Source organism: Oncorhynchus tshawytscha, linkage group LG12 (assembly GCF_018296145.1).
Source record: "Oncorhynchus tshawytscha isolate Ot180627B linkage group LG12, Otsh_v2.0, whole genome shotgun sequence".
Classification (NCBI taxonomy): domain Eukaryota; kingdom Metazoa; phylum Chordata; class Actinopteri; order Salmoniformes; family Salmonidae; genus Oncorhynchus; species Oncorhynchus tshawytscha.
In genome coordinates this window covers 72,175,618-72,189,393 of record NC_056440.1, presented here as the reverse complement: position 1 = coordinate 72,189,393, position 13,776 = coordinate 72,175,618, and the positions used below count along the sequence as shown (strand labels likewise).

At 42.6% G+C, this 13,776-nt stretch overlaps 1 protein-coding gene across 10 annotated transcripts in view; it reads left to right on the top strand.

Moving 5' to 3' along the window:
- LOC112235083 (chromodomain-helicase-DNA-binding protein 9-like) overlaps positions 1-13,776 on the top strand; it is a 112,251-nt gene that overhangs the window by 53,782 nt on the left and 44,693 nt on the right. For all 10 annotated transcript variants that reach the window (XM_042331015.1, XM_042331017.1, XM_042331016.1 and 7 more), the window contains 4 exons: positions 10,895-11,006; positions 12,339-12,488; positions 12,960-13,028; positions 13,683-13,738. In XM_042331015.1, the coding sequence (XP_042186949.1) occupies positions 10,895-11,006; positions 12,339-12,488; positions 12,960-13,028; positions 13,683-13,738 (387 nt within the window). The remainder of the gene's footprint in view (positions 1-10,894; positions 11,007-12,338; positions 12,489-12,959; positions 13,029-13,682; positions 13,739-13,776) is intronic.

Genomic DNA, 13,776 nt, shown 5'->3' with positions numbered 1-13,776 from the left:
CTACACTGTTTGTATACGGTTATGTTTCCGGTCACCTTGCTCTGATTTAAACGCAGTAGTTTTGTTTTGGTATCTGTACTTATTATTTTTTTTTGACTACTTTTACTTTTACTTCACTACATTCCTAAAGAAAATACTGTACTTTTTACTCTAAACATTTTCGCTGACAGCTAAAAGTACTCGTTTTGTTTTGAATGCTTAGCAGGACAGTAAAATGGTCCAATTCATGCACTTGTCAAGAGAACATCCGTGGTCATCTATTGCCTCTGATCTGGAGGACTCACTAAACACAAATGCTTTGTTTGTAAATTATGTGTGGAGTGTGCCCCTTGCTATCCATAAAGAAAAAAGAAAATGGTGGCATCTGGTTTGCTTAATTTAAGGTATTATGAAATTATTCACTTTTACTTTTGATACTTAAGTACATTTTATCAGTAACATTTACTTTTGATACTTGAGTATATTTAAAACCAAATACTTTTAGACTTTTACTCAAGTAGTATTTTACTGGGTGACTTTCGCTTTTACTTACATTTTCTATTAACGTATCTTTACTTTTACTCAAGTATGACAGTTGTGCACTTTTTCCAGCATTGCAATTAAGTGCAGGAAATGCAGAAATGATAAAAGTGCTGAAATTTGTTTTGGTTGAAGTTGAATTGAACAGTATAAAACAATCAGAATGGAGAAAGACTCATTGAAATCACATAGAATGTGTGTTGCCACCCTAGGATCACTCACTGCTCATAAAGCAAATGGAGAACTTTTATTATTAAAAAACAAAAAATACCGTCATAACGTCCAATTTGTTTTAAATACCGTGAAATAATATTTTCCAGCCCTACTTCCTCCCCCTCTCTCAAATCAACGATTTCACAGTAAAGTAAACTGAAGAAGTGTCACTAATTTCACAGTTTAGTAATCCTATTGGTTTACGTGTCAGATATGGTGGTTTTGAAGGAGGGAGGCGGGGGCGGGGGGGGTTGCTATAGTCCAGTATGCTCTTGACAGTCACCAGTATGTAATGGCCTCGTTAGGTTAAGATAAAGCAAGTGCGTCTTGCTAAGGATGGGTTAGCTCACAACATCACGAAAACCATGTGCACGCTTCAATGGGGCAGAAGGCCTTGGATGGCCAGATTAGAGGTTGACCGATTTATGATTTTTCAACGCCGATACCAATTATTGGAGGACCCAAAAAAAAGCTGATACCGATTAATCGGCCAATTTTCTTTTTTTCATTTGATTTATTTGTAATAATGACAATTACAACAATACTGAATGAACACTTATTTTAACTTAATGTAATACTTAATGTAATCAATAAAATCAATTTAGCCTCAAATAAATAATGAAACGTTCAATTTGGATTTTCATTTTGACAAAAAAAATGTACCATTTGAAACTGCCTATTTCTCAGTCCCAGAAACTAGAATATAATTGTCAGATTAGGATAGAAAACACTCTAAGGTTTCCAAAACTGTCCAAATATTGTCTGTGAGTAAAACAGAACTGATATTGCAGGCGAAAACCTGAGGAAAATCAAACCAGGAAGTGCTGTTTTTCCTGAAAGCTCTCTGTTCCATTGGATGCCTTGCCTCCATTTAAAGGGATATCAACCTGATTCCTTTTCATATGGCTTCCTGAAGGTGTCAACAGTCTTTAGACAAAGGTTCAGGCTTTTATTTTGAAAAATGAGCGAGAAAGATAACATTGCGTCAGTGGATAGCTGGGTGTTCGCAGAGTTTCGCTTGCGCAACAGAGTGGGGCAGCCATTGTCTCTCCCTCTCCTATTGAAAAAGCGACAGTCCCGGTTGATATATTATCGATTATATATTTTAAAAACAACGTTTGACATGTTTCTGTGGACATTACGGATACTATTTGGAATTTTCTTCTGCGATGTCGTGACTGCTCGAGCCTGTGGATTTCTGAACATAACGCGCCAAACAAATGGAGGTATTTTGGATGTAAAAATAATATTTTTGGAATAAAAGGAACATTTATTGTGTAACTGGGAGTCTCGTGAGTGCAAACATCCGAAGATCATCAAAGGTAAGCCATTTAATCTATTGCTTTTCTGACTTTCGTGACCAATCTACTTGGCTGCTAGGTGTTTGTAATATTTTGTCTACTGAGAGAGGTGTTCTTCAAATCAAATCAAATCAAATTTTATTTGTCACATACACATGGTTAGCAGATGTTAATGCGAGTGTAGCGAAATGCTTGTGCTTCTAGTTCCGACAATGCAGTAATAACGAGCAAGTAATCTAACTAACAATTCCAAAAAAAAAAACTACTGTCATACACAGTGTAAGGGGATAAAGAATATGTACATAAGGATATATGAATGAGTGATGGTACAGAGCAGCATAGGCAAGATACAGTAGATGGTATCGAGTACAGTATATACATATGAGATAAGTATGTAAACCAAGTGGCATAGTTAAAGTGGCTAGTGATACATGTATTACATAAGGATGCAGTCGATGATATAGAGTACAGTATCAACGTATGCATATGAGATGAACAATGTAGGGTAAGTAACATTATATAAGATAGCATTGTTTAAAGTGGCTAGTGATATATTTACATCATTTCCCATCGATTCCCATGATTAAAGTGGCTGGAGTAGAGTCAGTGTCATTGACAGTGTGTTGGCAGTAGCCACTCAATGTTAGTGGTGGCTGTTTAACAGTCTGATGGCCTTGAGATAGAAGCTGTTTTTCAGTCTCTCGGTCCCAGCTTTGATGCACCTGTACTGACCTCGCCTTCTGGATGGCAGCGGGGTGAACAGGCAGTGGCTCGGGTGGTTGATGTCCTTGATGATCTTTATGGCCTTCCTGTAGCATCGGGTGGTGTAGGTGTCCTGGAGGGCAGGTAGTTTGCCCTCGGTGATGCGTTGTGCAGACCTCACTACCCTCTGGAGAGCCTTACGGTTGAGGGCGGTGCAGTTGCCATACCAGGCGGTGATACAGCCCGCCAGGATGCTCTCGATTGTGCATCTGTAGAAGTTTGTGAGTGCTTTTGGTGACAAGCCGAATTTCTTCAGCCTCCTTCTTACATAAATGCTTGTTATGCTTTCGCCGAAAAGCTGTATTGAAATCTGACACACCAGGTGGATTAACAACAAGCTAAGCTTTGTTTTGCTATATTTGTGATTTCATGAAAATGAAATATTTTTAGTAATTTAATTTGAATTTGGCGGCTGCAATTCAGCGGGTGTTGATGAAAATGATCCCGCTAACGGGATGGGTACGTCAAGAAGTTAAATAAGGCAAAAACAAAGTGTTGGAGAAGAAAGTAAAAGTGCAATATGTGCCATGTAAGAAAGATAACGTTTAAGTTCCTTGCTCAGAACATGAGAACATATGAAAGCTGGTGGTTCCTTTTAACATGAGTCTTCAAAATTCCCAGATAAGAAGTTTTAGGTTGTAGTTATTATAGGAATTATAGGACTATTTCTCTCTATACCATTTGTATTTCATATACCTTTGACTATTGGATGTTCTTATAGGCACTTTAGTATTGCCAGTGTAACAGTATAGCTTCCGTCCCTCTCCTCGCTCCTACCTGGGCTCGAACCAGGAACACATCGACAACAGCCACCCTCGAAGCAACGTTACCCATGCAGAGCAAGGGGAACAACCACTCCAAGTCTCAGAGCGAGTGACGTTTGAAACGCTATTAGCGTGCACCCCACTAACTAGCTAGCCATTTCACATCAGTTACACCAGCCTAATCTCGGGAGTTGATAGGCTTGAAGTCATTAACAGCGCAATGCTTGAAGCACAGGGAAGAGCTGCTGTCAAACGCACGAAAGTGCTGTTTGAATGAATGCTTACGAGCCTGCTGTGCCTACCACTGCTCAGTCAGACTGCTCTATCAAATCATAGACTTAGTTATGACATAATAACACAAAGAAATACGAGTCTTAGGCCATTAATATGGTTGAATCCGGGAAACTATCATCTCGAAAACAAGACGTTTATTCTTTCAGTGAAATACGGAAATGTTCCGTATTTTATCTAACGGGTGGCATCCATAAGTCTAATTATTCCTGTTACATTGCACAACCTTCAATGTTATGTCATAATTACATAAAATTCTGGCAAATTAGGCGGCCCAAACTGTTGCATATACACGGACTCTGCGTGCAATGAACGCAAGAGAAGTGACACAATTTCACCTGGTTAAATATTGCCTGCTAACCTGGATTTCTTTTAGCAAAATATGCAGGTTTAAAAATATATACTTCTGTGTATTGATTTTAAGAAAGGCATTGATGTTTATGGTTAGGTACACATTGGCGCAACGACAGTCCTTTTTCGAGAATACGCACCGCATCGATTGTATGCAACTAGGGCACGCTAGATAAACTAGTAATATCATCAACCATATGTAGTTAACTAGTGACTGATTGATTGATTGTTTTTTATAAGATAAGTTTAATGCTAGCTAGCAACTTACCTTGGCTTACTGCATTCGCGTAACAGGCAGGCAATGTAATCAGGTGGTTAGAGCGTTGGACGAGTTAACTCTAAGGTTGCAAGATTGACTCCCCGAGCTGACAAGGTAAAAATCTCCCCGAGCTCCCCGAGCTGACCCCCGAGCTGACAAGGCAGTTAACCCACCGTTCCTAGGCCTTCATTGAAAATAAGAATGTGTTCTTATTTGACTTGCCTAGTTAAATAAAGATTAAATAAAGGGGGGGAATAATTAAATAAAAAATCGTCCTAATTGGTGTCCAAAAATACCGATTTCCGATTGTTATGTAAACTTGAAATCGGCCCTAATTAATCGTCCATTCCGATTAATCAGTCGACCTCTAGGCTCGATAGCTAGCAACAATGAAAATAAACGGCCATGTGGGGAATCTTTGATGACTCGTTTCAGCTAATTTCATCTTGTTCTTGATACCATGTCTTGTTTGGACTGATTTTATGTCGCTGCTAAAATTAGCTAGCTAGCTAGCTAACACACATCTGTAACAATGTATTTGAGAGACAACACGTGCTCTTTGTGCAAATTTATTTATGTTTTCAATAAACATTGGAAATGAAATGTTAGTTATGTGTTGTCAACAATCTAAGCCAATCCTGTCTGTTTTGCCCCATAGTTTCAGCACGCGTTGTTTTTGTTGCTAAACAACCAACATGTCAATAGGAGAGAATATAGTATGGACTACTGTTTGATGATAGGAGATGAAACTGCTGGATTCCTCTATTTCAGTCCTGCCCGTGTGTGGGAGAACATTCTGTTGTGTCCGTATTTCATGGACTGGTTAATATTAGAGCGGTCTTGTTGCCGTTTCATATTCTCCTCAGCTGCTCATTGCGTAGCAGAGTAGAGCATTTGCTCCATTGCCACTCATAGGAAGTGATGTCACATCCACCGCCCACGCTGCCAACTATACTCCCTGGGGCGTGTTGCCAGGCAACCCCAAAGTGTCATTGTGGATAGGATTATGGAAGTGTAATATCATCCGGAGGAGTAAAGTGAGAAAGATAGCTTTAGTCCCTACAACAACACAACATGTTCAAGGAGACCATGAAAGCTCTAGTATTGACAGACAGTGGGAGAAACGTTCAGCCTCCTACAGACCACAGTGTGTGTGTGTGTGTGTGTGTGTGTGTGTGTGTGTGTGTGTGTACACATAAATGCATGGTTATTTGTATAGATAACTGTGTGTGCTGTGTGGTTGTGTGTATGTTTCGTGCCTTCTCTCTAGCACCCTCTCTCTCCCTTTGTCTCCATCTAAACCATCACAGCCAATATCAGTCCTGATTTAGTGGGAAATGTCCAGAGGGGATAGTGTATCCTAGACCTAGCATAGTGTGTGTCCTATCCTAGACCTAGCCTGACGTGTGGCCGAGAACCAGTGTGTGAGGCCGAGGCCAGCTTAGTGTGACTGAGACAGGCTAGGCTGTGGTAATGGCTGTAAGCACTAGGCAGGATGAATGCCTGCCTGGCTGGTTGAATGACTGGCTGGAGGACTGACTGGCTGGCTGGTTTTCCTGGTTCCACTATACTGTATTGGAGCATAGGCCCAGAAGGAGTCTTCTATCGCTTAACTAGAGACAGGCTAGCACTGTCACAGCACATACAGTACCCTCTGTAATTATTAGGACAGTGAAGCATTTCTTCTTTGGCTCTATACTCCAAAAGTTTGGATTTGAAATCGAACAATGACAACGAGATTGAAGTGCAGACTGTCAGCTTTAATTTGAGGGTATTTTCATCCATATCAGGTGGAACGTTTAGAAATTACAGCACTTTTTGTACATAGTCCCCCCATTTTAGGGGACCAAAGGTATTGAGACAAATTCACTTATGTGTATTAAAGTGAGAAAGTTAGACGCACAAATATCCTACCCCCCAACATAAGAACCTCTCACCATTATAATAACGGGAGGTTAGCATTTTTCTGTAACTTTCCCACTCGTCATTATTCACGATTCATTCAGGATTATCCATAATCATGGTAGCAGCCACATTCATTTAGAAGTATTTAGAAACATATTATATTCTTAATTACAATTAAAGTGACTCCAAAATGACACAATACATTATTTACCATTAATTTCTAATGGGCACAAAATAATCAGAAACACAACCAAAACAAACACCAAATGCATCCAACAAGTGTCTAGAGCCACAAGCTTGATGTAGTTATTGTGTGCTATGAATAGGGGACCAAATACTTAACTTTAATACACATATGTTAATTTTTACCAATACTTTAAGTCCCCTAAAATGGGGGGACTATGTACAAAAATGCTGTCATTTCTGGGGCCTCCCGGGTGGTCTGCAGTGCTAGCTGTGCCACCAGAGACTCTGGGTTTGAGCCCAGGCTCTGTCGCAGCAGGCCGCGACCAGGAGGTCCATGGGGCAACGCACAATTGGCCTAGCGTCGTCCGGGTTAGGGAGGGTTTGGCCGGGAGGGATATCCCTGTCTCACCGCGCACTAGCGACTCCTGTGACGGGGCGTGCGCAGTGCGCGCTAACCAGGTCGCCAGGTGCACAGTGTTTCCTCCGACACATTGGTGCGGCTGGCTTCCGGGTTGGATGCGCTCTGTATTAAGAAGGAGTGCGGCTTGGTTGGGTTGTGTTTCGGAGGACGCATGGCTTTCGACCTTCATCTCTCCTGAGCCCGTACGGGAGTTGTAGCGATGAGACAAGATCGTAACTACTAACAATTGGATACCACGAAATTGGGGAGAAAAGGGGGTAAACATTTATTTTGCTGTAATTTCTAAACTGTTTGCCTGATATGGATGAAAATACCCTTAAATTAAAGCTGACAGTCTGCGCTTTCACCTCATAGTCATTGTTTGATTACAAATCCAAACTGTTACAGTATAGAACCAAAATAATAAAAAATGATTCCCTGTCCCAATAATTACGGAGTGCACTCTAGTTAGCTCTGTGTGCGTGTGTATGTGTGAGTACCTCTTTCAGAGTAGTTGGTGTTGTGTGAGAAGGAATCGACTTGTGTGAGCGTTGCCATGTTTTGGAGCGAATAAGATAGAGCTAGAGAGCTTCTGTTCCTGTTGCTGTGTGAGGGAGTACAGGGAGGGGAGAGGGGTAGAGGAAGACAAGGTGAGAGATAATGTGCATGACAGAGGGAATGAGGGAGGACTGATCAGGAGCACACACAGAGAGAAGGCCTCAGGCTCTGTATGGTATTTAGAGCACTTTACACCAAACCTCTGAACTTGATCTTATGGAGGATTCCTCTGTCTCCTCTATCTCCCTCTTCAGATACGAGAGAACAGACATACAGTACAGACATAGGCCTGTACAATACTGACATATAACAGACATGGCCCTCGCTTCATATTCATTGCCAAACCCACTAGCCCCAGGTCATCTATAAGTCTTTGCTAGGTAAAGCCCCGCCTTATCTCAGCTCACTGGTCACCATAGCAGCACCCACCCATTGCACACGCTCCAGCAGGTATATTTACTGGTCACCCCCAAAGCCAATTCCTCCTTTGGCTGCCTTTCCTTCCAGTTCTCTGCTGCCAATGACTGGAACGAATTGCAAAAATCACTGAAGCTGGAGACTCATATCCCGCTCACTAACTTTAAGCATCAGCTGTCAGAGCAGCATTCTTATTTTCAATGATGGCCTAGGAACAGTGGGTTAACTGCCTGTTCAGGGGCAGAATGACAGATTTTGTACCTTGTCAGCTCGGGAGCTTGAACTTGCAACCTTCCGGTTACTAGTCCACCGCTCTAACCACTAGGCTACCCTGCTGCCCCACTAAATTGTAATTACTTTGCCACTATGGCCTATTTATTGCCTTACCTCCTTAATCTTACCTCATTTGCACACACTGTATATAGACATTTCTATTGTGTTATTGACTGTACATTTGTTTATTCTATGTGTAACTCTGTGTTGTTGTTTGTGTCACACTGCTTTGCTTTATCTTGGCCAGGTCGCAGTTGTAAATGAGAACTTTTTCTCAACTGGCCTACCTGGTTAAATAAATAAATAAAACATATACGGTACGTATACGGTATGTCGGTATGTCTCGGCTGAGGACTTTTAATGAGAGTGGCACGTATAGCTTGCTGTTGTTGTTGGCTAATCAGAAGTCATCAAAGCGGCAATAGGCTACAGCCATAGAGCCTCCGTGTTAGGAGATATTTAATCAATGGAAGATGGAATTATGGAATTAAAAATGAAAGGAGAATGATAGGCTACAACGACCAAGCGCCAACAGGTAAGCTGCCACTTTATATTCTGAATGGAGTTGTTGTTGTTTAACTAACTGTGCAGGATGAGAAAGCACATGCATTCTCAATTAGCCTAGCAGTTTGATGCAGTCAAGACAGGCTACATAATCATATTGGATGATAGGTTATTTATCTATGGCAGCTATTAGTCTACTATAGCGTGAGTCTGCTTGGTTGGTTGCTGTCTCTTCCTCCCACCTCCCTGTTCCTGTGTCACTCGCTCACACTCTCAGTAGCCTACACACACAGCACAGCCTCTGCCCGAGCTTCACCTCTCTTTACATCCTCTCCCTCGCTCTTTATCAGCGCCAGTAAAGTAGCTTAAAAATATACTTTTCTGCCGCTTCCGTCAATTGGATCGAATAGGACCATGGCTGGGTCTGACCGGGTCTATATGGAACGGGTCTAGTTGTCCTCAGGTCCCTTTGGAAGGGGTCTCTATATAAAAGAAATATTTATGCATATTGGGTCCGGATGGGAAAGCCCCAGGTCCATTTCGAATGGGTCAATGTTTTTGGACCCGTGAAGGACTCTATTTCACAGTTCAATGAGATGGATGTGCCACTGTGTTTTCCTTTTTTATTGTTAAGTAACGAAGTTCGGACGAGGGAAGAGACACAGGAGTATTAGCATAGACTTATATCCCTAGGACCATGCCTCAGGACTACCTGGCATGATGACTCCTTGCTGTCCCCAGTCCACCTGGCCATGCTGCTGCTCCAGTTTCAACTGTTCTGCCTGCGGCTATGGAACCCTGACCCGTTCACCTGCTGTTTTCAACTCTCTAGAGACAGCAGGAGCGGTAGAGATACTCTCAATGATCGGCTATGAAAAGCCAACTGACATTTACTCCTGACCTGTTGCACCCTCGACAACTACTGGGATTATTATTATTTGACCATGCTGGTCATTTATGAACATTTGAACATCTTGGCCATGTTCTGTTATAATCTCCACCCGGCACAGCCAGAAGAGGACTGGCCACCCCTCATAGCCTGGTTCCTCGCTAGGTTTCTTCCTAGGTTTTGGCCTTTCTAGGGAGTTTTTCCTAGCCACCGTGCTTCTACACCTGCATTGCTTGCTGTTTGGGGTTTTAGGCTGCGTTTCTGTACAGCACTTTGAGATATCAGCTGATGTAAGAAGGGCTATATAAATACATTTGATTTGATTTGACTTATACAGTGCATTCGGAAAGTTCTCAGACCCCTTGACTTTTTCCAATTTTTGTTACGTTACAGCTTTATTCTAAAATGTATTCAATATTTCAATCAACACACAATATCTCATAATGACAAAGCAAAAACATGTTTTTGAAAATGTATTTTTCATTTCATCACATTTACATAAGTATTCAGACCCTTTACTCAGTACTTTGTTGAAGCACCTTTGGTAGCAGCTACAGCCTTGAGTCCTCCTGGGTATGACGCTACAAGCTTGGCACACCTATATTTGGGGAGTTTCTCCCATTCCTCTCTGCAGATCCTCTCAAGCTCTGCCAAGTTGGATGGGGAGCGTCGCTGGACAGCTATTTGCATGTCTATCCAGAGATGTTCGATTGGGTTCAAGTCCGGGCTCTGGCTGGGCCACTCAAGGACATTCAGAGACTTGTCCCGAAGCCACTCCTGTGTTGTCTTGGCTGTGTGCTTAGGGTTGTTGTCCTGTTGGAAGGTGAACCTTCGTCCCAGTCTGAGGTCCTGAACGCTCTGGAGCAGATTTTCATCAAGGATCTCTCTGTACTTTGCTCCATTCATCTTTGCATCAATCTTGACTGGTCTCACAGTCCCTGCTGCTGGAAAACATGGATGGTGCCAGGTTTCCTCCAGAAGTGACGCTTGGCATTCAGGCCAAAGAGTTCAATCTTGGTTTCATCAGACCAGAGAATCTTGTTTCTCATGGCCTGAGAGTTTTTAGGTGCCTTTTGGCAAACTCCAAGCCTTCTGCCACCGCACGGCAGCACACACACTCATGAGGTCATTTATTTAGCACAGCAAGGACAATCTTTATATTATCGTTCATCAATTATTCAGAGACAGTTTCCATGAAACATAGCAGAGGGAAAGAGGAGAAAATAGAGTCCAGTTTTCCTATTTTGTCTCTCGTTTAACAGACGTTGATCCTTAATGTTTGTCCTGTTATCTTTATTTCAGGAAAATCGTCATTAAATTTGGAGGGATGAAGAAGAAGAGGGAGACAGAGTCTTCAGAGGAGGGGTCTGATGAAGAACGTCCGCCTCGAAGATCCTTTAAAGACGATGACTCGGTGAGTCCCTCCCCCAGTCTCCAAGCTGCAGCACGCAAAAGCCTTATGACTGTGTTATAGTGATTATTAAAGGCATGGAGTCCCTCCCCGTGTCTCCAAGGCTACAGTATGCATGTTCTTTATGGCTGCAGAACTCTTATGATATTGTTTTTGTGATGTTTAAGGCAGGGGTAGGCAACTATATTTATTTATCTATTGTAGTATTATTATTAAAAGGCATGGAGAGGCCATTTCCTCAGTCTGCAGAACGCAGGCCTTTATGTTTAAAGATTCATGTCATATAGACCAGTTCTTATGACAGTGTTGTTGTGATAGTTAAAGCCATGGAGAGTCCCTGTCCTTGGGCTCTCTTGTTGGCCATGCTGATGCTGAGTGGAATACAGGAGTCACAGCTGTGGTATGGAGTCAAAGTACACCGGGTGGTTCAGAGTTAGTTCAGGGCCTAACCAACTCAAGAATGAATAGCTCCAGTGTAATTTACTGTTGTTGTTGGTAGAGCTGAGGATTCTGTAGGGGTAGGCCTATTCTATACCTTGAGGACAGTCCTTATCCATAGACACTGGTGTTGAGTGAGGGGGACGATCTGCTCTGTTCCAGTTGACGGAGTATTCAGTGAGTGGGGATGAAAGACTACTCTCTCCCCTAACTCCCCTCTCCCCCTGGCTGTGTCATAGTATGGAGCTACTGGGGATCCCCCCCCGCCCATGTGTATGTATAATTATCCTCATTATCCCCCCCACCCAGTCTTAATTAGAGCTGTTTGAAGATGTCATTTAGAATGATCCTCCAGTCCTGTCTGTTGCACTATAAGTGGTGGAGTTAGTAGACAGACAGCTCTGAGAACAGCTACAGCATCATCACCACAGGGGACCCCTCAGCCTGGGAGGTAACCTGACAGGTAGGGAAGGAGGGACCACTCAGCCTGGGAGGCAGCCTGACAGGCAGGGAAGGAGGGACCACTCAGCCTGGCAGGCCTGAGTCTTTTATGGTCAGCCTGGGTTATTCTCATCCACAGACACGTTATTAGTTTCAACTGAATGGTATTTAGTATCTCATTAAACTGTGGCTGTCATTAGCAGGGTCTCTCTGATGTGTTTTCCTAATAATAAGCACTAGGCACTCTTGAATGTCACACATATTGCTGCGGAGTGCATACAACACACAGACACATGCACACACACTATTGAGAATAGACAGGACTGCCTTCGATGGCTGCCTACATATTAACCCAGTAAAACATAGGAAAAGAGTTATACTGATATTTTGGTTGTGCTGATTTGTACAATACAGAACCTCCGCAATACTAAATGTATTTCCCTTACCCCCCCGTAGACGCGTCGGTCGAACCGCCAGGTGAAGAGGAAGAAGTATGCAGAGGAGGGAGAGGCCAGGGGGTCTGATGAGGAGGTGAAGGTCATGGTTAAAACCAAAAAGACCAGCACTGCTGCAGCACGCAAAGAGCCAGCACAGCAGCTGTTTGTGGTGAGGAGATACTGGCCTGGCCCAGGCAGCAATCAATAACTCTCAATAACATTCAGTTGTTCTAGACCAGTTGTTTCCAACTCCAGTCCTCCAGTACCCCCAAAAGTACACATTTTTGCTGTAGCCCCGGACAAAAACATCTATTTGAATTTGTCAGCTAATCGTCAATCCCTCAACGAGTGAGTTTGTCTGGGGCCACAACAACAATGTGTACTGTTGGGGGTACTGGAGGACTGGAGTTGGGAAACACTGTAAGACTGATAGGTTCTACAGTACCAAAACATCTCAAGATTACATTCTTCATTGCTCTAGCATAGCCCTATCTAGTCTAATATGTGTGTTATAGCAGTACAATGCATCTCAAGGCTTCATTCTGATATACATTGAACATACATGAAACTGGTGTGTGGGGTATGAAGGTTGTACATGGAGCTGTTAAAGTGGTTTGTTTCCATCTTGTCAATGCTGCAGGAAAACCCCAGTGAGGAGGATGCTGCGGTTGTTGACAAGATCATGTCATCTCGAATAGTCAAGAACGAGGTAGGATTACAATCATTATCTTTAATGCCACACTCACTCATACCACTCTTTGTAGTACTATAGTATTTTAGTTTAGTTAGTCGTACATCTGCTTACCATCTGCAATGTGGGTTTGATTGAATTCAACCCTCTGTCTTTTCCTACCATACACCGAGTGTACAAAACATTAAGAACACCTTCCTAATATTGCATCCCCCTTTTGCCCTCAGAACAGCCTCAATTCGTTGGAGCATGGACTCTACAAGGTGTCAAAAGCATTCCACAGGAATGCTGGCCCATGTTGACTCCAATGCTTCCCACAGTTGGCTGTTGAGCATGAAAAACCCAGCAGCGTTGCAGTACTTGACACAAACCGGTGCGCCTGGCACGTATTACCACACCCCGTTCAAAGGAAATTAAATATTTTGTCTGCCCATTCACTCTCTGAATGGCACACGTAGACAATCCATGTCTCAAGGCTTAAAAACCCTTACTTAATTAACCTGATTGGAGTGGATATAACAAGTGACATCAATAAGGGATCATATCTTTCACCTGGATTCACCTGGTCAGTCTATGTCATGGAAAGAGCAGGTGTTCTTAATGTTTTGTACACTCAGTGTATGAATAGCTTTTAGTCTGTATTCTGCTCTATAATATTGGTTCCTCTTCTAGGTCGCTCCAGGAGTTATCGTAGAAGTGGAGGAGTTCTTTGTAAAATACAAAAACTAGTAAGCCATTCTTTTTCATTCCAGCTAAGATAATTGCA